Source organism: Tinamus guttatus, unplaced genomic scaffold (assembly GCF_059628265.1).
Source record: "Tinamus guttatus ecotype Peru unplaced genomic scaffold, ASM5962826v1 Tinamus_guttatus_pri_ptg000059l, whole genome shotgun sequence".
In the NCBI taxonomy this organism is placed as follows: domain Eukaryota; kingdom Metazoa; phylum Chordata; class Aves; order Tinamiformes; family Tinamidae; genus Tinamus; species Tinamus guttatus.
Genome location: NW_028288593.1, coordinates 441681 through 467489, shown reverse-complemented (window position 1 = coordinate 467489; position 25809 = coordinate 441681). Strand labels below are relative to the sequence as shown.

The following is a 25809-nucleotide window of genomic DNA, read 5'->3' as shown; positions in this document are numbered from 1 at the left end:
GTGCAATGGCAGTGGTGCCGCAGGGCAAAATACAGCAACTGCTGTCTCTCCATACAGCATAACCTTTCTGTGCAAACAGGCAGTAATCTTTCCACATTTTGGAAGATGTGAACACATTAGATATGTCAAGTGTAGCAGGAAATGTGAGGAATGGCTTTTCCCTAAAGCCTGCAAGAGTCAGAAAAGACTATTTTGATGCTCCTTATAGAAGCATTGTGCAAATTATTAGCCTCCAAGGCCACTGAAAGTCAAGGGTGTGCTAATATTGAGATGAGGGCACCCCAGTAAACTACTGAAAGGGGCTTCAGGAGGAAGAGCCAGGAGAAGGATGTGGAAGGACATGAGTCAGATGTGGTTTCTCTCCAGCTGTGTTTCACCGGGTTAGTTCAGGAGTGCCCTTGGCACGTAACGTGGCTGCTGTAGCAGCCAGCAGCTCCAAGCGGGACCCGGGTGTGCTGAGGAACGTGGCCCCTGCTTTGGGGGGCCACAGAGCCACGTGCACCCGAGGGCATCAGGAAAGCACCCACAGCCGCAGGGCTGGCCTCCTGCGCCCTCGCAGGGAGGCAGCGCGTGACAGCAGAGCTTCGTGCCGCTGCCCTGCTCCCGCAGCAGCTATCCCGAGGCCTTGCTGTCAGCAGGACTTCTGCTGCCAAAGCATCACGCAGGAGAGCAGGGCCTAGGGGTAGGAGCAGGCCAGGCCTGGGGTACCCAGGTAAAATGGCTCCTCTGGCAGCTGTGGCCACAGGGCCTGGGGGTAGGAACGGGCCGGGCCTGGGGCACCCACATAAAATGGCTCCTCTGGCAGCCACATCGCTGTGGCCAAGAGGGGGCACCCGGCCGTGGCCGCGGGGCCAGCGGGCAGCCGAGGTGCCCCACACAGCGGAGCCGCTTCCAGGTGCAGGGTGGGGCTTTGAGCCGCTTCCCTCCCCAGGTGCGGGTGCGGGGTCAGGATTTTTATTTCCTGGAATTCGCAACCTGCTCCGCTGCAGTAGAGCTGCAGCCCTTGGCACAGATGGATGTGGCCTTAGTCGCTGCCTTTGCTATTCTCACAGTTGCGATTGGCCGGACATCTGAGAGTAAGTAAAACTGTACTTTACCTGTATTTTAATTTCTTTAATACAAAATAAATAAAAAAGTGAGAGACTGCTTAGAATTAAGTCTGTTTAAGCCTTTACCATTCTGTAAGGGATCAAAAATGATAGTTTTAAGGTCTGTGCTATAGCCAGGGAAAATTTCTGAAGGGAATAGCTTACTCTTTAAACTACATAGAATAGTCGCCACTTGTTTAAGGGGAGTTGGTTTCACCTAGCATTTCCTTGGCTCAGATCAGGGGACTTTGTGTTTCTCTAAAGTGGTTTAAACAAGGAAATGCTGGGTAGGTAATTTGTAATAATACCAAGAACAAAGTAGGTGAGACACTAACTGATAAAGGCCTAAGACTTTAAAAGCAGTCATTTCTCAAGGGAACGTAGACAAAATGTCATTGTCTAAAGGGATTTCTTGTTCAACTACAATTTTCTTTTTTCCAAGCTTCTCCAAAGTGAGTGTATTTAGAAGAGCCCTTAATCTTCTTTTTTCTTTTAAAATCAGGTTGCCCTGGACGGCAAAGATTTCAAACCACTTATTTTATGATCCACTTCATGAAGTTGGTTTCTTAGGTGCAGAAGAGAGACTTTGCTCGCGGCTTTGCCCAGCCTTTGGTGTAGTGTGTCTGCAGGATTGTAGAGACCTAAGAAATTAACAGTTGTGTTTTGTCTTCTGTCATCTTAATTGAAGCATTTCAAAACAGAGTAGCCAGTTCTTTGCTTGAATTCTGAGATCTTTGTAATTTTCTATTGCAAGATAATCTGTGTTGTCCGTGAAGGTAACAAACTCTTTCCCAGATTTTCCAAAACTTGGAGCTTCAGCCTTTGAGCCTTTGAGATGCTCTTTTCTCAAGTCGTTAAGAGCAGAAACTGCTCAGTTGCCTATGGATTTGGGCAGCACGTGGACAAGTCTACCTCAAAACTTCAGCCAGTGAAAATGGTCCCTGCCCCTCCTGGCGTGAGGAGACTCTGCAGGCTTTTCCCTACCGTCCTGGTTGGCAAGGTCGGGCGCGCTTGGGACGCCCGTGCGCGCCGCTCGGAGCGGAGGCGTCCGTACACCGCGTTCTTTGATTCTGAGCTCCCAGGCCCAGAGCAGCATCTCCCGCATCTGAGTTTCCACATAAAACCATGCTCCTTGGCTGAACAGCCGCCCTCGGCGGAAAGGGGTGGAAAGGGGCGGAATGGCACGAGGCTGCGCGGGTGCCCCAGGCTGGGGATGCGGCTCTGCCGAGTCCCAAAGGGTGCCCGTGCCTCGGGCACCGCCGCTCCTGGCTGCTGGGACCAGAGCCAGGAAAGCCCTCTGGTGGCCACATCTGCACCCAGGCACGAGCACGAGACACCGCTCGAAAAATAGCAGATAACCTATGCTCACATATAGATGTGCAACAGAATTATTTTCATTCTTAAAATATTTAGGTTTTTTTTTTTAAATTTTGATTTATAATCCCTGATATTCTCCTGTCACGGCATTGTTGTCAGCACTGGGCCCTTACAGCATTGCAGAGATTCTGCAATGCTGTGAAGTTGGCAGCTTTGAATGGGAGACTGTGGAGCAGATTAGGCGAGATAGTTTATTCTTATTTTAGAGGCGATTGATTTGAATTTATTTTGGGAGACACAGAGGTTCTCTTGTGAAAGCTCCAGTATGTATATTTCCTTCACAAGATATGAAGAGATCAATTTGATATCAGAGGAAAAAAAAAGTGTTAAGTGTCATGGGATTTGAATGACAAGTTCTCTGACATGCTGCCTGTGTGTCCTCTAGTGCAGGAGCGTCCTGAGAAGTGGCTGTTGCTTCTTGAAGCACAACTGTTTCTCCAGTGTCGTTCAGTTGCACTTCTCTGTCATACACTTTTCCCAGTGTACACATAGTTTTACTCTTATTTCATGCCTCAGAATGTTTCCAGCTGATGTTCTCTTCACCATCTTGAAGGAGACAAAGTCTTGAATAAGCCCTGGAATACAGACTAGGAATACAAACAATTTAAAATTGCTGCTCCATGGTGGAGCCCGTGCATGCAGCCACTCACAAAGGATAGAGAACTGCATGCCAGAGGTCAGAGGATGGGTCCCAGGCAGCACCTGGGCTCTGTGTAAATTATACAGCAGAGCTGGGCAGGATTTTGGCACAAGCAGCAGTTTTGTCATAGGCCTTGTCCTCATGCGTAGGAACAGAGAGCTGCAAATTGATGTTGATTTGAGCAACAATTGTGTGTTTCAAAATCATGGCCCTGTGACGCACCCACCCATCCATCCCCACCAGCTTCCAGCCTTGAAAATGTCCATCTTAGCAGAACAGGAAAAGCATCATTGAAGTTGAATTGATTCGAGGCCACAGCATTATGTACTGTGTTATTTCCATAGCCTAGCATCCTTTCTGAATCTTGAGCCCCTTACTCAAAGTTATGCTTTAATTACTACATAGTCAACATCATGGAAAGGATTAAGCCGTTTTGCAACATTAGAGTTTCCCATCTCATTCCCTGCTGTTAAGCAACCTCCTTGTCTTAGCCGAGTACAACTCTTCTGCATTTGCCAAGAATTCTAGGATCCTTCTTTGTTCCCCTGCCAGGTAGGATCAAAACCTTCTTCATAACAAAATAGTTATTGACTTGCTTTGGGTTAGGCTGAAAAGATCTGCTTTGAGGTACTGAACTTTTAAAACAGCCTTGAGTTTGTTTAGATTAAAGGAACGTTTTCTGTCAGCTTCCTGAGCAAACGAGTACTGAAAGATCCACCTTATAGTAAAGTGTAGGTAACGTGATCACTAATATACAAGAACAGCACCTGGAGTCTATGTTCATAAACCAGCAACACTGGATTAAGAGATGAAACTTGTCTATAGAAATAGCTAGAGCATTTCAGTACACAGTCCTAACGAAGCAAGAGATTAGTCCCATTAATCAAGGCAGTATTTTTTCCCCCAGTTGTATGGTCCTTGCTTTGTAACTACATGAGAACTCCATTAGGAAACGCTACTGCCTAATACTGTTAGGCCCAGGTATGATAAGGAAAAATTAAGCACGTTTTTTTTCAAATGTGCTTGACGTATTCAAGCTATGATATATTCAGATGTGCTTGACGTAATGTGGTCACTAGAAAGACAAAGCTTCCTATGCTGTGAAAGCTGTCCTTTCTCTCCACTTCTTTTGAAAATAATAAGACTCCATATAATGTGTTAAATGCAGTGAAAAGATTAGCACTGATGTATGCCAGAAGTGTGAGTGGCAAAGCATGCATCCTAAGAGGAGATCCTTTCTAGGCAGCTTTGAGAGAGAAAGTGGGCACTCGAAGGTGTATTCCAGTTATTCTCACTTGCCATCTGCAAGGATCTATGCTTAGTTTCTCCTAGTGAACTGAAGACTGGAGAGCCATAAGACTGAATTATTTGGATGCCGCAAGAGCATCTGAAACAGAGTTTGAAAAGCAGCAAGTGTTTCCTTGGTGAGAGTTCCTGAGAAAGAGAGGCCAGAATGGATAATAAAACCTGCCCCAAAATGGCAGAGCAAACGCTGAGGGGACCAGTCTCCAGATTCAGCACCAAGCTTGTAGGTCCTTTTAAGCTGCTGTCAACTGTGGAGCTGCTGTAAGACTGTCGGCTGAAGAGGCTCCATGTCAGACAGCGGCTCTAAATACTTGTTGGGTAGGAGCGCAGGGCTGTGTTTCTGACTGAGCCATTGACAGCCATCGTGACAAATGAAACGAGCATCACCGGAAAAATCTCAGAGACCACATGAAAGGCCAGACAGCATCTTTGTGGAAAAAAAAAAATCACAATTCTTTCAATTGTTGTTTAGACCAAGGATCACCAACTACTGAGCCTGGTCCAACTACTGAAACCCAGTGATGTTTCTGGTACTGAGCTGAATTCAGTAGCTTTGGTTATTGCTCCCTGGTTCTACCTCACTTGTAAACTGATTCCTATTTAAGCAGGTACGAGTTACCACAAACATCTCTGTCAGCACAAGTTTGGCAGATGATATTTTCAGGGTGTCTGACAGAAGAACCCTGATACTCTGTATTCATTTGTGATTCAAAGATAGATAATTTGTCTGCAATATTGCAACTGCACTTCCATGCGCAGAACAAAACACTTTACTTAGAAGTGGTACTTTTCGGTCAAAGAAGTAAAATGAGTGTGGATTAGACTTCCACAAGGCAAGCATCCATAGAGCCCTTTGAAAACAAGACAGTCTTCCTAAACACGTATAAAGGATCTAGCAGGCTCTCGGTCTCTGTAAGAAATGCATTTGTCCCCCTAGCACTGACATTTCAGTCACATTCTCTGCAGAACTTCATGCTGCTCTTTAGGTATTTGCACTGGCTTCACAGGCAGTCCATTGCATCCTCCTGTCTAGAGGTGATGTTTCTGGCCTTTCTCATAAATTATATGCGAGTGGTTTAATGCTGCAGTTCAACGACTTACTGAGCATCAGGTAGCCACATTCAGTTCAAGATTGCTGCCTATGCAGGGGAATTTGTCACATGAGACTAATGAGATGCTCAAAAACCCACCTGGGGGCACCAATAATTTTGCTTCATATTCATCCTATGATTTCATGTGTATTCTTCCTTATACAGCTACAAAAGTGCATCAGAATTAATTTCTTCATTTTCAGTTATCAAGTGTGTGAAGGACAATGCAGTATAGGTGGTGCAGGTCTAGGGAAGGGAGCAAGTGGTGTTTCTAAGTACAGAACGCAGGTAAAGGTGAGAGATTACAGACAGGCAGTGGAGCAAATAACTGAGAAAGTTTAGAGGAAACCTGCTTTGCTGTAAGATCTTCTGTAGCATCCAGCTATTCCACAGGAGCCTGGCAGCGCTGGCCTTCCCACATCTTGTCAAAAGAAGCACAGGGGTAGACGTCTTCAGAAAGGCCCTGAAACCTCACACAGAGTTCAAGATATAACTGCCTGTCCTTAAGCTTTTATCCTGCCTAACTGCAGCTCCCCGCTGCGCGTCGCCGGCCTCCTCTGCCTCTCCCGAGCTCGGCAAGGCTCCTCGTGGCTCACTCCAAGCTTCCAGAGGAGCCTCCTCGCCTTGCTCTGTACAGGCATCTTTTTCAGCCGGATTTTCCCCCTTCTCTTGTGTGATGACTTGTGCTCCAAGACTAAGTCATTACCTATAGATTAGCTTGATTTACAGGCCAGGAGAAAAAAAAATCAAAATATAGAGAAAGGAGACGCCCTCCCCCTGCTCCTGTTTGTTCGGTGGGCCATGGGAGTCCTTGCTGTGCTCACTTTGAAGCAGAGGTTTGAAGCTGAGACCCTCAAAAGCTTGGGTTGTCCTTGAGCTGATGGAGGGAATCCTGTTAGGGGGTGTAGTTTTGTATTAGGATGGAAGAAAAGCAAGCACCACAATCTTGATACGTGTCACTGAAAATCCTCGAGTTTTGATGTGCCTTTGAAGCCGCAGTGACTTTTAGCAAGCAGGGAGCGATCTGCAGGGGATGGTTTCCTAGCAGAGACACATCCAGTCCTGCGCCCCCAAGCCCTTGGGAGAGAGGAGGAGAAGGGAGAAAGCACAGAACCCAGCAACAACGTTAATTACTTCAGAAACAAAAGCCCAGGGGGCTGCTTCAGTCTTGCAGGGCAGTGTTTTTTAAATTATACTCCTAATCACTTCCTGTGTTGTTAATGTCAGTGACTTTCTCACATACATACACACACAAATAAATAAAAGCTGCTTTTTTACCCCTCCTGTAACAAGCCTTTACAGACGTGTGCGTTAGAAGAGGTGAGGAAGCTGTTCATTAACTAACAAAAGCACCCATTCCTAATTCAGAAAAGTCAAGAGGATGCTATCTCATCTAATGAGATATACACATGAACTAATTGTATATCATATCTATGTTATTTCTAATTTTGTTGTTATTCTTTTCAGCTTTGTTTCCTGTGGCCTTTAGCTGTTGCACAAAAATATCAGAGGAAATTCCCAAGGGAATTCTTCAAAGAGTGGAGAGGTTTGACATCCAGAAAGCTGATGGCCTGTGCCACTTAGAAGCTGTTATGTAAGAGATACTTGGGGTGATTCTCTACAAATGGGTGGCCTCAATTTAAAAACTGTTAGGTGCCATTTATGCAAGTGAAAACTTCAGTATGCTGACATGAATTCAATGAAAAATAAGGTCCCGTGTAATTTTAAAACTGTCCTTTTATGTCTTATTTTAACTTCTGATTGTTAAAAACTGAATTTTCAGCATTATCATTGAGCCTGCACTAACTTTGAATCTTGTTTTATGTTCAGCACTGAAGAAACATTTACACACCTTAAGACTTCTCTGGTCCAGAGTCCCCAAAAAACTTGCCTAAATTAATTAAATCAGCTTCACTTTCAAATGTAGACTATTTCTATTTAATGTTTTGGGGGAGTGGGGTTGAATTTCACTGTTTGTGTTAAACTGATAAATTCTAAAGAAATCCTAATAAGTATCTTTCATTCTTAGATATTTACATGATGATGATAAAATGTTCTACTTAGTACATTTGTATTGGCAATACCTGATTTACATTGATTGTCTTGAGATTCAATGGAGAAGAAAAGCTTTTTTTATTATTTTGGAAAAACATGTAATCTTGAAAACCTTACATCCTAACTTTTACAAAATCTGAAGTAAGACAAAGTAAATAGATGGTATATAGTCAAGCATAACTTTGCAGGCTATGTATGAGAGTGATACATATGGTTATTTAAAAATATGTATTTTTTCACTTTTCCTTGAAACTGACAATTATTTTTCCTTGTGGTAGTCTCTACATAGAAGGCAGAAAGTTCTGTGTAAGCCCACGGATTAAAAAAGTTAAGAAATGGATGAAGAAGAAGAGATTAAGTATTCACCAAAAACGTGGTAGAAGACAAAGAAGAACCAAAATTAAAAAAGAGAAAAAGAGAGAGAGAGAAGCGGCAGTGACACAGGCGCTGTGATGCAAACCCCCGTGGACTACGGCACTGTGTACAAGGACAGCGGAGTGCACCGGGGATGGTCACGATAGCACTGAAATGACCTTTGCATTACCCAGGGTCTGAGGGAAATCGCTGTGAGAAAACATCACCTGAACTCAAGAATCGTGACCAGCAAAATGACATGGTCTTTTTGACAGTGCCTTGTAGTTACAAGTGCTCTGCCGTATCTCTTGGATCCACAGTAGGGTTAGAGTCTCCTTTCCCCTGCCTGACTTTTGCGGCTCCCAGTACTTTCACATCCCATTAGGCAGTTCCTTCTCCTTGTCCCGCTGTCCCAGTGTCCTACATTGTACCTTCCTCTCCTGCTCTTCTCTCTTTGCAATCATGTTGCCAGGGAGGGTTTCCCATCGGAGCCTTTCTTTGAGGACTGCTAACGATGCCAGGCTGGCTGCCCGCTCGGCGGCCTTCATGGCCTGACACAGTCCCAGTTCCCTCCCTCCTTCCTTGAAATGCTTCAGACTAATTTCATATTCCCATAAAGCCAACTCAGTCAAATCAGCTCTTCCCTTGGAGAAGCACACGTGAGTAACAAGTAAGAGAAAAGAGAGATCTTAAACAAGAGTTAAGTGCTACAGAATGGACGTTCAAAAAATCCTTAACCTGGGAGTATAATCTTCTTCCTCCTCTAGCTGTTAATTACTGTTTGTTGTTCTCATTTGTTGCATTAGATTTAAATTAGCTCCTCAGGGTTTTCTCTTGTGCTTGTTTTGTAATTTTTAAGCCTTAGCTGTGCGCTGGAAGAGCGAGAAGGCGCACAGCACTGACAGGAGGCTGCTAAAACCTTCCCAAGCTGGAGCGAACATGTGAGGCTGCAGCAAGGTGGCCGGTGGGTGTGCTGCTCCCACTGGTACGCGCCTGGCGAAAGCAGCGAGCTTCTTCCAAAACAGATTATGGAAATGTAACTATCGCTTCCGAGCGGCGGGGAGGCAGCTCGTGCAGCTGCGTGCGGTGTCCGCGTGGCACCAGGCGCACTGCGTGCGTCCCCTCCGTGCCATCCATCCCTGCCAGCCCCGTGGCATGGAGCTGCCCTGCGGAGCAGAGCCCGGGCTGCTCTCCCTGCTGGGAACATGGCCAGCGGGAAGCAGCGCAGGAAGCCTCTGCCCTGCTGTGTGCATTTGGTGCATTCGTTGCAAATGTTTTCCCATCATTTCACTTGTGTTCTGCTCCTGCACCTCTCGGGGACCGCAGTGAGTGGGTATGAGGAGGAATCCCGTGCTGATGGGGCTGGGCAGCAGAGCACCAGGACAGCCGGGTTGCTCAGTGCGCTGCGCTGTATCCGTCGCTGCTGGTGCCAGCAGGCTGGTTTCTTCTGTTGCTCATGCTCTGCTACTGATTCCACGTTAACTGTGCACTTCCTTCTCGAGTCTTTGCGTGCCATTATGATGCCATTTCAATGCCTCCTTGTTTTCCCATCAATCCATCACCGGCTGTTTCCAGCCAAGTATTGAGTCTATCCCACTTCCATGCCTGTTCTATCCCAGATATCCATCGTATCACAGTATTGGAGCCATGTGTCTACCTTTCCAGGAGGCCTGGCCCTGTCTGGGGCCCCTGAAAGCCTTTGGCTTTCACTTGCAGAATTATGAAGTATCTCTGTATGGTAGAGGCAAAACAAGCAAGTTTGGGAGACTGAAGAAAGGGTGCGAAGTCAAGCAGGCAGGAAAACAAAAAGCATAAAAAAGGATAAGAAAAAGGGAAACTGTGGCTCAAGATAACAGCAGCAGCTGCGATCGAGGGTGAGAACTCCTCAGATACTTAGTCTGTTACAGAAAGGGAGGTCTCTAATTTCACTATGGACTGCAGGAGGCTCATGAAGGTCCGGCTTGCAGATGAAAAATGCAGGCACTCACTTATTCCTCTAGTTCAGGAGGCAGCATTTTATGCTGCCAGTTGTCCGCCCTCCCCTGCCAAATCTGAGGTTCCCAAGTGCTCAAATATTATTTCATATTTGAGATTACTACAGTGCTGCAGTTCTTAAGCACACTTTATAAAGAAAGCAAACTGTAATCTGAATGCATTTTTAGACTTTTCTAATAACTAGTACTGCTACAACGCATGAGCACTGTCAATGTCACTAGTATGATAAGACTCAGCCAGATACACAACTTAAATACTACTCAAATACTTGCATTTCCTGGACCACTTTCAAAAGGGAGACTTTGCTAGTTTCCTTTTCACCTTCAGGTTATGCAGAGCACATGTTATCCTGTAACAGGTTCTCCTGGGTTCAATAGGTGAAACTCGGATTGTCAGAAGATACAAGTCAGATGACACCTGCCCAGTGTGTTTCCAGTTTGGATTCATGTGCATTGTGGGGGAAAGGGAGTAGGAATAACCTCTGTTAGTTACCTAATAAACTTTCTTCCCCAGTGTTGGTTTCAGAAGTATCAAAACAGCCTTTAAAGATATCACACCTGCTACAGTTTCATTTATTCCTGAACACTGACACACAAATGCATAAAAGAAAAACATTCCAGTGTAGTGAATTGTAAATGTGAGCGTGATCTCTTTGGCCACATTATTGCATGTGAGATTTTCAGTCAATGCTTAAAGTAAGTCTATACTCATGTGGTTCTCAGTAAAAGCAAACATTACTTAAGTGACCTCACACTCTTTGCACCTGAACATCATTTTTGACCTTTGCTATTTGTGTACTTGGCAAAAAAAATAAAATCGGTGTTTTTTCAGTAAAGTCATCTCAACATCTTGTTTTGCAGAAGAGATTGTTGCAGCACATGACATTCCTTCCCTGAGGATGCTGCCTCGCACAGCCCTTTCCCAGGGTGCCTAACGGTGCCGCTGGCGGCTTCTCAATGCCCCGGTGGGCACCGGGGCAGCTCGGGAGTCCAGTTCCTGCTGAATCCAACTCAGGCCTAGAATTCATTTAGTTATATATAGGCCTATAATTAATCAGATTTTCTTGAAAATTCCTACAGATGCGCTCATAGCTTTGAGAATCTTCCCCTTTTTACTCTTTATTTTAATAGCTATTACTGTAAATAGAGAATTATTAAACAACAGCAAAGACTCTGTTGTGTCTGCAAAGACTCTGTTGTGTCTACAAAGACAAGTCAATCCTAAATATGATACACTTAAAGCTGGAACCGAAGGAGAGTCACAGGCTGGGAAAGCAGCATTTTTCTTTCACAGCACCCCTGGACTAGGAGCTTCCAGCCACTTTAACACAAGTGAAAAATGGCGAGAGAGGCCTGTGTTCAAGGTGCTCTTTTGACAAAGCGGACTCGGGTGACGAATGGATTTTAGCAGGAATAGGAACAAATGTTGTTTGCCTTCTGTTAGGAAGACCCAAGCCTTGCAACAAAGTGATCCCAAGTTCCTTCAGCAACAGCATCTTTAGTAAATGCTCTTTCCTTTCTCCTATAAGGCATCTCCTTTCTTAGGTTTCAAGCTCTAAGTTGCTTAGGTGCAGTGTTATTCTGCTACAGAGGTCCAGATATACCTCTATTACAGTCTGCATTAAAAAACTAAGTCACTGGGCAGACTGAATGAAGTTTTACAACCACAGAAGCAGAATGACACAAATTCTTACAAGCTGGTCTGGAAATAGCGGGAAGCCATGTGTCTGGAGTACAATTTGGTTAGAGAGTTATAATTTATTACCCAGGAGATCTGGAAAGAAGCTTTACCAACCACTTTAATGTTATTATTGCCATCTTCCCCAGAATTCCATATAAAGCAATTACAGGATCACAATAGCAGTACAGAAAGAGTGGAAAGATAACAGTATTTTTTATAAAATCAATACTATTTAAATTATTCAAATACTAGATAACAATATGCTTAACTGCATGGCATTTCCTTGAGTGTATTCAAAATCATATCTCATATTTGTTCAATATATTTTTAAAAAATATTTGTGTCTCAAATATAAGAGGTTCCATGGGACCCAAAACTGTGTCTGTGCTTGAAACAATATTGAGGTTTTATTCAAACTTAATCCAAATGATAAAAATTCAGCTATTGAGATTTAATTATAGCTATCAGTTTGTACAAAAAGCAAAAAGCAAGTAAAATGAGATGTATTATATAGCAAACTGCTTTGACAGAAAAATTCTAAAAAGAGATTCTGTAATTTCATGTGCTGGTGGAATTAGCATTTATATCAAAGATACTCTGAAGAAAAAGCTGATGCCATTAGACTTTCTCATTCCCAATAAAAAAGATTGCTATTTGAAAACAACCCCGCCCATAGGTTTGTTCACTTGCAATATTCTCAGTGATGGGAAAAGCAGAGCAGGAGACTCATAAACCTTAAGAAAAAGAACGATGGTGTCAACACCCATTATAAAAGACATTTTACTGCTTATAAAATAGTAGTAGTAAATCTTAGACTATAAAGAATTAGCCAGTCATGAAACTAAATATAAGAGAACTCCTAAACTTGATACAAGTTTAAATTAGTATCTGCATGTATCCTAAGAGATAAAAACACGTTTTAGATTAGATACCTAGATCCTGAGTTTCACTTAAGATAATTAGTAAATCACTATGATCGGAGGGTGTCCTTAACCTCAGTTTTATTATTCTAGGATATAAATAAAATTCTAGGAAGTCTGTCATATTTTAGTTTTTAGCTATCCTTCTTCATATGCAAGGTGTAGTCATTAAATACGCTTTAAAATGGGCACAATAGAAGAAAATTGTTATAATGCTACTGTCTATAAGTGGTTAATTTGTTTTTGGTTTTTGGGAAAGCATTACGCTATTAACAAGGGTATCATGTGTCTGTCTTTTACATTCATATCCTATTTTATAAAATGGAAAGTTAGTGTGAAAAATTATGGAAAGTAATTCACAATCTTGTACCATGAGGGGTAAAAAAAAGGCATAAATAAATAAATAAAATCCTCTCCTCAAGCTAAAGATAGTCATTTGGGCACCAGTCCTCACCCTTTCCCTTTTTAGAAGAAAAAGCTTTAGCAGTGCTATTTGCATCAGCACGCCTTGTTCAAGAAGCGCTTCAGAACTGCCCAAGAAAATCCTGCTGTTACTGTCTCGAAAGCCCAGGCGATGCTCACGAGAAGCAGCGCCAGACGCCACGTGTGTCATGGCCGGGGCAGTTCACGCCTGTGTGAGGCACGAGGCCCTTTGGTTCAGTCCACGGACGGAGGGAAGAGGAGGAGGGAAGCTGGAGTTTTCGTCCCCCGCACGGGAAAGGCCGAGCCCTTCTGAGGAGGAGCGTGTGCGGCCTGCGGGTCTGTGCGACAGAACCGTGCCAGGGCCTACGGAACTCGTGTCCACGTAAAAATGTTGTAACTGCAGAAATGTTCACAGTGAAAAATAAAACTAACTACAGATCGACTTTGGCTCGTACACAGACTGACATAGGCTTATCAGGGGAGAGCAAAGTAGCAAGAAAACTTAACAACAAAATGTCTCTTCCTGGTTTCTCAGTAGCGTTTCTCAGTTCTTGCACTAGGAAAGGTTGTACCACAAATCTGCGCTCTTACATGGCGATAGCAGAAGGGTCACAAATTCGGATCTGAGAAACATGACAGAGATTAAGCCCATCAGTGAGAGATTTGCCCCTTCTCCCGCACTGTCTACCTGACCATGAGTTGGTGCAAGTAGCCAATTTATTAAATTAAAATTAACCATTGTTTGTTATGTCCTGATACTGCGTGTTGTCCTGTGCATGCTGCAGCAAACACACGTCCGGGAACCTGACGGCCTGTCAGGGAGCCTGTTTCCTCTGCTTGGGGTTTTGCAACCAAATGATCCAGGTGTTAAAAGGTATACATGATTTTTATCTGGCAGTTTCCCATCGCAATCAGGGTTTATATTCCCTGCACTGATAGGGAACAAACCCGTGGGGACACTGCAGACCCCACGTACTAACAGATCATCTGGTTATAAACCATCGTTAAGGCCTAAAGGCTACAGCTTCCCCGCAGAAGCTTCCCGTGAACTTGTCCAATGAAGACGGTGCCTGAGATGCGGCTGGACGGACAGGGCGATCGCGCGGGAGCAGCGGGCTCCGCCGGGCAGCGCAGGGCCCGGGGGCCCGGCCCGGCCCGCGGCGACACCGACCCCGCGTTCCCCGCGCCCCCCGCGCCGCGCCCGGCCTCCCGTTGCCGGGCAACCGGCCCCTCGCCGCGCCGCGCGCCGCGGCCGCCCTACTCTCACCCGCGGTCGGCTGCCCGCTCCCATTGGCCGCCGCCGCGCAGCGCTCGGTTCCCATTGGCCGCCGCGCGCCGGCGCCGCGTCCCCATTGGCGTGCCGCCCTCTGGCCACGTTGCGTCACTCTCTCACACCATTGCCCCCGCCCGCGCCGGCCGCCCGCTGGGCGGGGCGCGCGCAGGGGCCGCTCCGATTGGGCGGCGGGGCTGCCGCTCCGCGCCGCGGCCCGCGGGGCTGTTTAAAGGCGCCGCGCGCCGCGTCCCCCCGTGCGTGCGAGCGGGGTGCGGAGCGCAGCGGCCACCGGAGCCATCGCCTCGCGCAGGTGAGAGCGGCGCGGCCGGGCCTGGGCCCGGCGGGCATCGCCCGCTGCCCCCCGCGGCCGGGCGCTGCCCCCCGCGGCCGGGCGCTGCCCCCCGCGGCCGGGCGCTGCCCCCCGCGGCCGGGCGCTGCCCCCCGCGGCCGGGCGCTGCCCCCCGCGGCCGGGCGCTGCCCCCCGCGGCCGGCGCTGCCCCGGAGGGTCGCGTCAGCCCGGGGCCGCCCTGCCGGCGGCGCCCCTGGCCGTGCGGGGCCTCGGGGAGCATCCCGGGTACTGAGGGTGGATGCCGGTTCCGTGCGGATGCTACGGCCGGTTGCGGTCAGACTCTACTTGCTCTTCTCTGTTACTGTTACTTTCTTTTGCTTGACCTCGTGTGTCCAGCTCGTGGCTCGCGGTGAACGAGGTGATGCTGCGTTTGCTGCGCGATCTGGCTAAAAACAGTGACCTCTTGCGGCGCGATGGCTGTTTGCGCGAGCGGCTCCGCGCCCGCTGCCCGCATCTCTGCGCCGAGCCGGGTGACTAGATTCAACTACAGGGTATCTTCCCTGGAGCTACCACTGCATCACTCGACTGCATGTGTATTTTGTTTGGTTGTTTTTTGTTTTCTTTTGTTTGTTTTGATTATTTTTTTTTTCCGTCGGGGGAAGGGAGGAAACGCCCTGAGATGTTGCTTCTAGAGCCACTATTCTAAAAGTGCTCTGTAATTCTTTTTGTTTTTATTTTTTTCCCCTTCTATTTGCAAACTGTTTGCTACAAGCAACACAAACACGTGGAGACTTTTGTTATATATTTTTCAGTTAGCATCTTGTGTGAAATAAACTTAAGTATGAAATAATGTCAAGTTATTAACAAAATATTCGTAATAACGATGGTGAAAGCAGCAGTTGCCCTGTGTAGAGAAGAACACATTGGGTTATTTGGCATTATTAGCAGAGGCCAGTGTATGTTACTTATCCTGTACAGATTCTTTAGCAGACGAAGTCTGCTTTCTCATGTCTCTTTTCAAATCATCTTAGCACTGTCTTTTTAAGGGAGTACTTTAAAGAAGCATTATGGAAAAGTTTGATTCCTGTTGTAGGAAAAAATCAGTGACTGTCTTTTTGTGCTTTTGATGAAGAGAACAGAATGGTGTTTTTCATTAAATAAGCATTTGCTTTTTTTCCTGTAATGCCTGTCTTGGTTAAGATGTCTTGCTTTAAGTGTTCAGAAGCATACATAACTTTTATTCATGTAACTTCTGTTATCTTACATAACTGGATATGGTGTCTTATATTACCATATATCCTGGTAGCCCAGACTGCTGCAGTATTAGGTGTGTTTGAGCTGCCCATGAGAATACCTTTAGGAAAAATATCCCTTTAGTTGTCTTCAGCCTAAAGTTTTCTAATGAAAATTACAGTACTTTAGAATTAAATGGCACTTTTAATCTGGGCTCTGTAAGTAGCAAGCAAGGGTGATGCCCATGTAATCTGAATCCTTTGAAATGTTGAATTCTCTCCTTACTTAAAAGCCACCTTTTTCTAATGTCATGCTACATCCATCAAGCCCCTTATGTGTTGCCACTGTCTTGTCTGTTACTGTGGATCTTAATTACATTCTTAGACATTTAATTTAATCTCTGCAGCCTTTTAGCTCTTGACATTCTGGCTCCTGGAGCAGCTTTTGAGCTCTACAAAGATTTTGTACTTGCTGCCTTTCAAGGAAGGGAAGTACGTGCAACCCAAAGGGGATGGGATGTCAAAAATCCCTTTCCAGCTGGTCTTTGGGAGCTCCCTGTTAGTGTGCCTGTATCCTTTCAAAGACCGGAGCAGACTTGCCCACTCTCTTCTTCAGTGCCCTGTGCATTTAGGGTCAAGCACAGTCCTTGGAGAAGGATCTGGAGCCCAGGAATCCTGTAAAAAAAGAGCTTGGAGCTCCTTAGTTAATCTCTCTAGCCTGATGACTCCTCAGTTTTTGTATGGACAGTAAACAGCTCGGAAGTGGAGGCTCATTGTAGTAGCTTGGAGAAGCTGCTTTCAGTAACCACCACCGTGAGCCCTGCTGCTGAGGAGGAAGAGCCCTCAGCTGGTGGAGGCCCTGGGGCCATCACGCAGCTCTGCCCTCCATGTGGGACTCAAGGGTCGTGGCTGGCACTGGCTTCTCAGCACAGCCAAGGTGCAGGTGGAACTCCTGAGCCCACCCACCAGTGGGAGCATTCCTGAAGATTCAAGAGGCTGGTAAGAACAATCTGCTCTACTTAGTACGGTCTCTAGTTTTAATCTCCCCCCACTCTGGAGCACTTAGGCAAGCAAAAAGTGTTACTTAAAGCATCTGAGAAAATTTTTAAATAAAATGCTAGTAGAACTGAGGCTTATAGGGTAAGGTAGCTTCTGACTGGTTGTCAGAACCAATTGTGGATGTTGTTGGGCTTTAAGTCTCTATGGGAGTTACCCATATACTGATGCAGCTACTTGCAGTTGCATCAAGGTATATCACCACAGGAGAGCAGCACAGGGCCGCATGAAGGCAGTTGCTGGACCTCAGCCAAAAGAGGAGGACTGGCAGGAGAGAGGTTTGTTTCCCTAGTGCCTGGAGTCCCCTGCCATGACAAATGCGAGGTGCTGTGAGGGAGCGCAGCTAGCTATCAACAGAAAGGCCGCGCACTTTCCATTGTGTCAAGTGATGTGAAAATGTCCTGTGCAGGACGGAAGCGCACCTGCTTCCAGCCTCCTCACTGCTCGCGCCCAGGCATAAACACCCAGCTCGGCTGGGGCAGAGGCAGGGGAGAAGGAGGAGGAGAAAAAAAAAAAAAAAAAAAACCTCAAAGCCACACCCAACTATAAAAAGGTGTGTGATGCCTCGGATGTCGAGGGGCGGGCTGGGCTCAGGTGCAGCCAGAGCGGCGGGGGGAGCGCGGTAACGGGCGGCGGATGGAAAGGGGGGCGCAGTAAGGGGCGGTGGTTGGAAGGCGGGGGGGGCGGGGACGTGTGGTAACGGGCGGTGTTTGGAAGGCGGGGGGCGGCAACGGGCGGTGTTTGGGCGTTGGAAGGCGGGGGGGGGAGCGGTAACGGGCGGCGGTTGGAAGGCGGGGGGCGGTAACGGCCGCAGAGCCCCGCCCACACCGTCCCCGTAGGGCGGGCGCGCGTGCGCGCGGCATCACCGCGCGCTGAAGGTGACGGCCGGCGCGGCCGCGCATGCGCGCTCCATCCCCCGGGCCGTGCGGCGGAGCCGGCCATGGGATTCCGCAACGTGTAAGAGCCGGGGGGGGCGCGAGGTGACCTTCCCCCGCGCGGCCGGTTTCCCGCGCGGGGTGGCCTTCCCCCGCGCGGCCGGTTCCCCTCCGCGGGGTGACCTTCCCCCGCGCGGCCGGTTCCCCTCCGCGGGGTGGCCTTCCCCCGCGCGGCCGGTTCGGGCCGCGCCGCGGCGGGGGCCAGCGTGGGCCGGCGGCTCCGTTTGGGAGCGCCCCGCGGGCCGCGGCGGCCGCGCGGGTGCCGGCAGCGAAAGCGAAACGGCCGCTCGGGCGGTCCCGGGCCGCGCGCACCTTTCCCCGCCGGCAGCGCGAGGTGGGACAGGGGCAGGGGACTGAAAAGGAGAGGTTCTGGCTTTGTCGTAACCTTGCGGGTTTTCTATATGTATATGTGTGTGTAATTTTTATTTATTTTTTCCCTCTGACTAGATAAAATAGGGTGAGAGAGGATGCCTGAATATCTTGAAGTGGTGTGTTAATAGGTCGTGGGTACTGCTTCAGGCAGCAGTTTTAAACGTGCTTCTTCATGAACACAGAGTGAAATGGGTTGTTTTAGGTGCATCATAGGTGTGCCTGCAAATTCCTTAAAAGCAACCAGAAAGCCTGAGAAGCCGTGTGTCCTTACCTTAAGTCTCAGTTAGGACTTTTGTCTTCAATTATACGTGTATGCAGGAATACAATTCAATTATATAAAGTGTTTGCCTAGCATTTGTGTTAATTTGTACAGTGTGAAGTGGTTGTTTCTGGTTAGGAAGGCTTTATTCCTTTATGCAGCTCATCGTGATTGTAGGAAGAAGCTGGATAAGGTCAATCTGACAATGCTGATAGGTGGGCATGAGAGAGAATTGTTTTTTAAGGATGTAAGTAAAGGTATAGAAAAAAAATGTGCTTATTTGCTTAGAATTCATAGGGTTAAATTAATAGAATGTGGTTTATCCTAGTAATTGTAGATAAGAGTGTTAAAATGTGAAATCATAGTCCGTGATGAAGAACTCTTATATGTTTTCCTGTGAGGTATCCCTCTGGGTCTAGTGTACAGTAATGTCAAAACAGACTGCAGGGTGGGGGGAGACCCAAAAATTGCCGTCTTTGCTGCAAGTATATGCAACATGGAGGCAATCGGGTCATTTAATTTAAAAATAAAAACAGTTTTGAAGGCTGTTTAAGGCGGCAATTTCCTGGTGAAGTTATGTTCTAAACTTAAGTTATGAATCAGCAACATTTTTTTAAAAAAATCTAGCATTTGTAGCTTAGTTGTATAAAACTGAGGCCTAATACAAGCCTTAGACGCAAGAGTAGAATAATGAACGTTAAGACTCACATTTCTTGAACACTAAACATTTGTTGATTTGCTCATTTTGCTTCAGTAAAATAACTTGGGCTGAATTTAAGCATATGTATCTGCAGGTCTGAAACTGCATTTTCAGATAAAAGAGCTTCTTAGTAAGCATCTTCAGGAATTTGCTGCAGAAGTAAAGGCTTGCCTTTTGCAAAGGAAACTAAAATAGCTGAAACTTAACCTTTTTTGTAAATCATATAAAATTATAGTATATATGAAATATGTTGCTAAAAATGGATGTGAATGTCAGCTGTTTCATGTTTTGTATGCTTTCTTTTTCCTGTTTTTCCCTTCAGATCTGCCACAATGCCTGGGTCTCTTCCAGTGAATGCTGAATCCTGTTGGCCAAAAGATGTGGGAATTGTTGCCCTGGAAATTTACTTTCCTTCTCAGTACGTTGACCAGACGGAACTGGAGAAGTACGATGGGGTAGATGCTGGCAAATACACCATTGGGCTTGGCCAGTCCAAGATGGGCTTCTGCTCTGACCGAGAGGACATCAATTCTCTCTGTTTGACTGTGGTTCAGAAGCTCATGGAGAGGAACAGTCTTTCCTATGACTGTATCGGGAGATTAGAAGTTGGAACGGAGACAATAATTGACAAATCAAAGTCGGTAAAGACTGTCCTGATGCAACTCTTTGAAGAATCTGGTAATACAGATGTCGAAGGAATTGACACCACAAACGCGTGCTATGGAGGCACTGCTGCTCTCTTTAATGCTGTTAACTGGATCGAGTCCAGTTCCTGGGATGGTAAGTCTGGGGTGTTTTTTTGAGAGGCTGCGTCACTCTGTTGTTGGTGAATTGTTGTTCTTGTTTAACCGTATAAATAAAACGGAGCCCTCTTGTGAAGTCCTCACCTTAAGTGCTCTGGGCATTGGCCACTAGCTCAATTCCATACGGAAAGTAATGACCCAGAGAAGCGTCACTGGGCTCTCCTTGTGATCGCTGGTGATTGCCAGGAAAAACACGAAATGGGGCGAATAAATAAAGATTGAAGAACCCCCCAATCCTGCAGTCATCTCCTCTCTGAACAGAGGTCCACAAAAGGCTGCTGGATATTAAATCCCGCTGGATGCTGACTCCCTTCTGGGGCTGTGTGTGTGTTTCCTGCAGGCCGCTACGCGCTCGTTGTCGCTGGAGACATCGCTGTTTATGCCACTGGAAATGCCAGGCCGACGGGGGGAGCCGGAGCAGTTGCCATGCTAGTTGGCCCAAATGCACCTTTAATTTTTGAGCGAGGTTAGTTCTGTGAGAAAACAGACCAGCCAGACACTGTTTCCCTTCTGAAGCCTCTTCTCTGTGTTTGTGGGTTGCTGGAGGGCTGGATTAACCCCCGCTCACGTCGAAGTTGTACTTTGTCATCTCTTGCTCTGGGCAACTTGTTCAAGGCCCATTAGAGGAGGCAGGAAATATCAACTAAAGATGCTTCTGTCTTGTGTGTTTTTTTTTTTTTTTCCCTTGGGGATTCTCTAACCAATTCTCTAATAAAATTGGTGAAGAATGGACTTGAACTGAATAGCAAAGCTCTCCATGTACCAGAAGAAATGATGGAAATCCTGTTATTTGTGTTTGTTATGCTCAGTCCTACTGGGCTTGAGTACAAGGGAATTGAGAACTGTGCAGGCAAGAAGGACTGGAGGTGCTGTTAAAACCTGCTTGTTCTTCACGTGTGCTATGGTGTGTTTAAATCACTTCAAAGTAGCTGAAAAAAAGTAATTTTGGTCAAATTCTCTTAACCAGGGCTGCGTGGGACCCACATGCAGCATGCCTATGACTTCTATAAACCAGACATGGTGTCCGAGTATCCTGTAGTTGATGGCAAACTATCCATACAGTGCTACCTCAGTGCCTTGGATCGCTGCTACACTGTCTATCGCAACAAGATCCATGCCCAGTGGCAGAAGGGTACGTACCTCGCTCCATGACAGGGCAAACGGGCGTGTATTGGAGTGCCCAGTTATGTGGACAGACTCAGGGTTTGGTGTCTGATCTGCAGGCTAGTGTGTGCCCCATTTCCTTGTGTTCGGGTGTTTGAGGTAGTTGAAGTCTTCGTTTGCTTTCTGCCGTGTGAAACATGGTTTAGTTGGTGTGACTGAATACACCATCTTCAGCAAGGAGTATCCTCTGCAGGCCCTTACTACTTAAACCAGCTTATTTGCTATTTCAAAATACAGAGATGCTGTGAAGCTTTTAGTTTTTCCTGCTAGAAAAAGGGCATTGTTAGTTGCCACACATGATCAGTCAGTAAGAATTATTTTTGTTTGAATAGAAGTTGTGGCAGTATTTTAAACAAACTTGTCAGGAATCATTAGTGTTATGGCAATCTTTTGAATGCTGACATGTCATAATTTCTCCTGTTTACTGTAACAGTGTGAGCACTAGTAGTAAGTTATAACATACCATATTCTGCTGCTTCCAGAGGGAACAGACAGACGTTTCACCTTGAATGACTTTGGATTCATGATCTTCCACTCTCCCTACTGTAAACTGGTGCAGAAATCTGTGGCCAGGCTGTTGCTGAATGACTTTCTCAGTGATCCGAACCCTGAAACAGCAAATGGTGTTTTCAGTGGTCTGGAGGCTTTCAGGTGAGAATAGCTGCTGTATCCCACAGTCTACCCATATCCACCAGTCTGAATCCGTTAAACACCCGAGATGTTTTTCCTTTCTGCTCTTTTAGTAACTGCCTTTATTTTTTGTAGGGATGTTAAACTGGAAGATACCTATTTTGACAGAGATGTGGAAAAAGCTTTTATGAAAGCTAGTGCCGAGCTCTTCAATCAGAAAACCAAAGCTTCCCTGCTCGTGTCCAACCAGAATGGGAATATGTACACACCCTCCGTCTACGGCTGCCTCGCTTCCCTTCTAGCCCAGTAAGCCTGAGACCAGGAAGACAAAGTCACAGCTTCTCATACAGAATTGTGTAAAATAGTTTTGCTTCAGATGATAGGCTTCTGTGAAAGAACCATCTAGGTGTTTTACCTGTTAGATTACCTTGAGCAGCAAGACTAAGACCAGAAAATTATTCTGCACACACGATCTGCTCAAATGAAAACCAAATGCAAAAGTTCTGTGCCAGAGGTTGACCTAGAAGATGTTTCCTGCATTCTAAACCGGATATTATTTGTAGGGTGGTGATCTTTTCCCAGCTCAAAATAAATTAAAAATAAAAAAAGAAAAAACTGCTCTCTTCTATAGCAAGAAGAGCCAAGTGAAATCCATATTTGCTTAAGGAACTGTTGTATTTTGTGCAATCACTGAGGCTTTCACAAAATCCCCTTAAAATAGAGAAAGTCGTCTTGGGTCGTCTTTTTCCTTTGTTGTCACCTTGCATTCTAGGATGTGATATTTCATTTGAGGCTTTGGGTAATTTAGCAATGAGAATTAGCTGCCTTTTAGCTAACTATGTTCTGGGCATTAATGTGCTCCCTTTTGCTTAGTCAACCTTGAAAATAATGGTATAGCAGCAATGCTTGGAATCATGTCTTAAAAAATCCTTGTTTATTCCTATAGTGATCATATGTGTGCGTTTGAGTACAGTCTGCTGGCTGCTTTCTGTTAAGCAGGCTGCAACTTTTAGTTTATTTAAAACTGGCACTTGGGCATAATTTGCATTCTAAGCTGCTGTTTTTGGCCAATTTGCAGGTACTCCCCAGAGCAGCTCGCCGGGCAGAGGATCAGCGTGTTCTCGTATGGCTCAGGCTTTGCCGCGACACTTTATTCCATCCGAGTGACGCAGGATGCCACCCCAGGTGAGCACTGGGAGCCCAGGGCACCCTGGGGAGCCTGTGTGGGAACTCGCCCCACACAGGACCTGCTTTCCCTGGGCATGCACAATGGGCCAGCAGCTAAAAGCGCTTCAGGGAGCTCTCTTTCCCTGAGCAAGTGGAGAATACAGAGTGTTCTTCAAATGCTGGGTATTTTGCTTGTGTAATCTGGAATATTTTAAATTGGTAGAGGTTTGGCTTCTGTAATGTTTAAGCATTTCAAAACATTCAGAATCCATTCAGAAGACCACTCAGAAGCATGAGCTTCACATGCTTATGCACATCTCTCAGCACTGGTTCTGTGTTACATGGTGGCTTTTTATTGCAGGTTCTTCCCTGGACAAAATAACCGCCAGCCTTTCTGATCTTAAAACAAGACTTGACTCAAGAAAATGCATTGCACCTGATGTCTTTGCTGAAAACATGAAGATTAGACAGGAAACACATCATTTGGGTAAAAAGCACTTAAATATAAATCATCCCTCAGTGTACAGCAAAATCCTTAGGGTTTAATTCACATGAAGGACACATCCAGCTCCCTCTACTTTTCTATAGCTTGTGAATTGCATTTCTGTAGCTTGCGTTTATTGGCCCAGTGTCTTTGAAATGAAAATGCAGACTCAGTTCTGCTGCCTACTGCTTCCAAACTTCACTTACAAAGCAGAACTGACCAACGTTGTTGTCTTTCTTGCAGCCAACTATATTCCGCAGTGCTCGGCAGACGATCTCTTTGAGGGAACGTGGTACCTCGTGCGTGTGGATGAAAAGCACAGGAGAACGTATGCGAGGCGCCCGCTGCTGGGTGACGGGCCGCTGGAGGCGGGAGTCGGAGTCGTCCACCCCGGCGTGGTCCATGAGGTGAACACTCTGCACGCTTTTAAAGAGGGAGTGAAGTAGTGGAGCAGGCTCTGTGCATGTGTCGGCATGTGGGTGCATGTCAAAAGAGGAAAGGGTCTGGCAAGGTTCGAGGACTTTTTAAAACGCTGTATTCAGTATTTTACCTCTGGCTTGTACATTGCGTATTTTAACCAAGTACATTTCATTATAACCAAAACGAAGCTGCACAAGTAAATGGCTCCTTTCACGTAATGAGTTTTGCATGAAACGCGGCTGACTGGAATGGCTGCAGACCAGGTGCCGATGGTGCATGGATGGTGTCTGAGCGGTGGAGTAGCCAGGAAGTAAGAATGTATGGGAACTAGAAAACTTGATTTAATGATTTTTTCCCTTCTTCTTAGCACATCCCAAGCCCTGCTAAGAAAGTGCCAAGAATCCCTGCAACAACAGAATCGGAAGGCGTTACTGTTGCCATTTCCAATGGGGAGCATTAAGATACCTCTGTGAGGTGGGGAAATGGAAGAAGTGTGAGGGTAGCATGAGAGAGAGAAAACGGATTAAAATAGTGTGATGTTTCACTGTACAGTAAAACTTAATTGGAGCATGGGAAAACTGTCTAAACCCCTTTGACAAGATTCATTTTAATATGTTGTGATAATTATAGTGTTGTCAGAACACTAAGATCATTAATATACTGGAGATGGAGGGACTTGCCAGGGTCTTTGTAGATTCCTAAACAAACATTGTTAATTTGCTGAGCTGTAGCTGTGTTCTGTTACAAGACTTTTGTATGTAGAAAATCTTCTGCCTGCCTTTTCACGTAAAATGACTTGAAACTTCAACTGTTAACAACTTGTATTCAAAAGTGTAAGACAAAACAGTGTAAGCTTTTAATGTTGGGTTTCTCAGTGCCTTGACAATGAGCAGTCCCTCTTCTGCATACAGCATTTCACTTCCCTCTTCCCTTTCTTCTCCTGTTCTAGCTGCCTCATTCTTTGGAAAAGGTCTGGAATGCATGCGGTAGCGCTTATTAATGGAATAGATTCTCTCTCCCCTGTCAAAACAACGGATTAAGAACAGCTAGACTAACAAGTTTATTGTGAGGTTTTTGTTTTATTTTAGGAGCTCTGTAAACTGACTGTGTTAGTTGCTGTTAATTCCTCCTCATACCGTGTGCTTTATACCTTCAGTATAAATCACAGCACTATGGAAGGGAAGAGGAATGACGTGAGATGCAGTTTTTTATTTGTTGTTGTTGTTTTTTTTTTTTTTCTCCTTCCAGAGAACCAAACAGTGTATTTTTTTGAGGTTCATCAGTTTGGCACCTTTTGAGATTATTTAATTGTAACTGAAGATTAAGTATTTAAGACATAAATTCTCAAATAAAACTCTCAGATCTTCTGGAGCTGTTTTAAATGTCAGACTAAGGAAGGGAGGAAGATCGGGTTGTCTGGAACCTTGGCCTCTCATTAGTCTTAATATATATGTTTTTCAGAGACTACTTCTAACTCTGAATCTGGCTTCATACGTTGAAGTTTTAGTAGTGTTGTAGTATATGTGTGTGTTTTTTTTTTTTTTTTTTTTTTTTTTTTTTCCCCTAACTAAAAGCTAGCCATTTGCAAGTGGTACCTGTACACCACTAATAATAGTGAGTCCAGCCTGGGTATATTAAAGTCCAGATTGGAAATGAACTATGCCATGAGCCTTGTAAGCTTGTAATATATTTTTGAGTTCATATACAGAACAAAGTCTTTTTGAGTTTTATTCCTTTGTCTAATTCTACAGAGCTGCATTACTTACTTAATATAAAGTGGCAGAAGAAATGGCTTTGTCTGTTAAATTACATTTTTTTGGTGTAATGAAGTGTTTGTATGATCAGTCACTCACTAGGCTTTGATAACTTTTGCCGGATTTGTACAGTCAAGCTTTGGTAAAATAGTTGTTTATTATGACTTGCTGGGTACTAGCGTGTCTGTTCCATTGAAAATGATGAACAACAATGCATGAAGATAGCGGTGCGAGGACTGGGGTTTAGGTGCCCTTGGCACCACAACAAACACTTGCCCTGGAACACAGTCCATTGCTGGCAGTGGACAAGCCAAGGATTGAGCTACTGGCACAAAAAATTAAC

General features: G+C 45.7%; 2 protein-coding genes across 3 annotated transcripts; both read left to right on the top strand.

Moving 5' to 3' along the window:
- Positions 1 to 1012: 1012 nt before the first annotated feature.
- Positions 1013 to 8077, top strand: CCL28 (C-C motif chemokine ligand 28). Its single transcript, XM_010228417.2, is given in 4 exon segments — positions 1013 to 1076; positions 6969 to 7095; positions 7835 to 7964; positions 7967 to 8077. Coding segments are annotated over 4 exon segments (432 nt in total).
- Positions 8078 to 14397: 6320 nt separating this feature from the next.
- Positions 14398 to 24394, top strand: HMGCS1 (3-hydroxy-3-methylglutaryl-CoA synthase 1). Of its 2 annotated transcripts, none has more exons than XM_088540311.1 (10): positions 14398 to 14511; positions 19367 to 19824; positions 20188 to 20313; positions 20815 to 20979; positions 21494 to 21662; positions 21777 to 21947; positions 22720 to 22826; positions 23170 to 23295; positions 23536 to 23699; positions 24080 to 24394. In XM_088540311.1, exons 2-10 carry the CDS (start codon positions 19377 to 19379, stop codon positions 24170 to 24172), a joined length of 1569 nt encoding a protein of 522 aa, XP_088396437.1. In that variant the 5' UTR covers positions 14398 to 14511; positions 19367 to 19376; the 3' UTR covers positions 24173 to 24394. The 2 variants fall into 2 exon arrangements, with proteins under 2 accessions (XP_088396437.1, XP_088396436.1); XM_088540310.1 differs by lacking the exon at positions 14398 to 14511 and adding an exon at positions 17699 to 17735.
- Positions 24395 to 25809: the final 1415 nt, after the last annotated feature.

Coding starts and splice junctions, on each gene's coding strand:
- HMGCS1 (XM_088540310.1), top strand. Junction 22,827..23,169: donor GACGCAGGATGCCACCCCAG/GTGAGCACTGGG, acceptor TTTTTATTGCAG/GTTCTTCCCTGGACAAAATA. Junction 23,700..24,079: donor ACCCCGGCGTGGTCCATGAG/GTGAACACTCTG, acceptor CCTTCTTCTTAG/CACATCCCAAGCCCTGCTAA.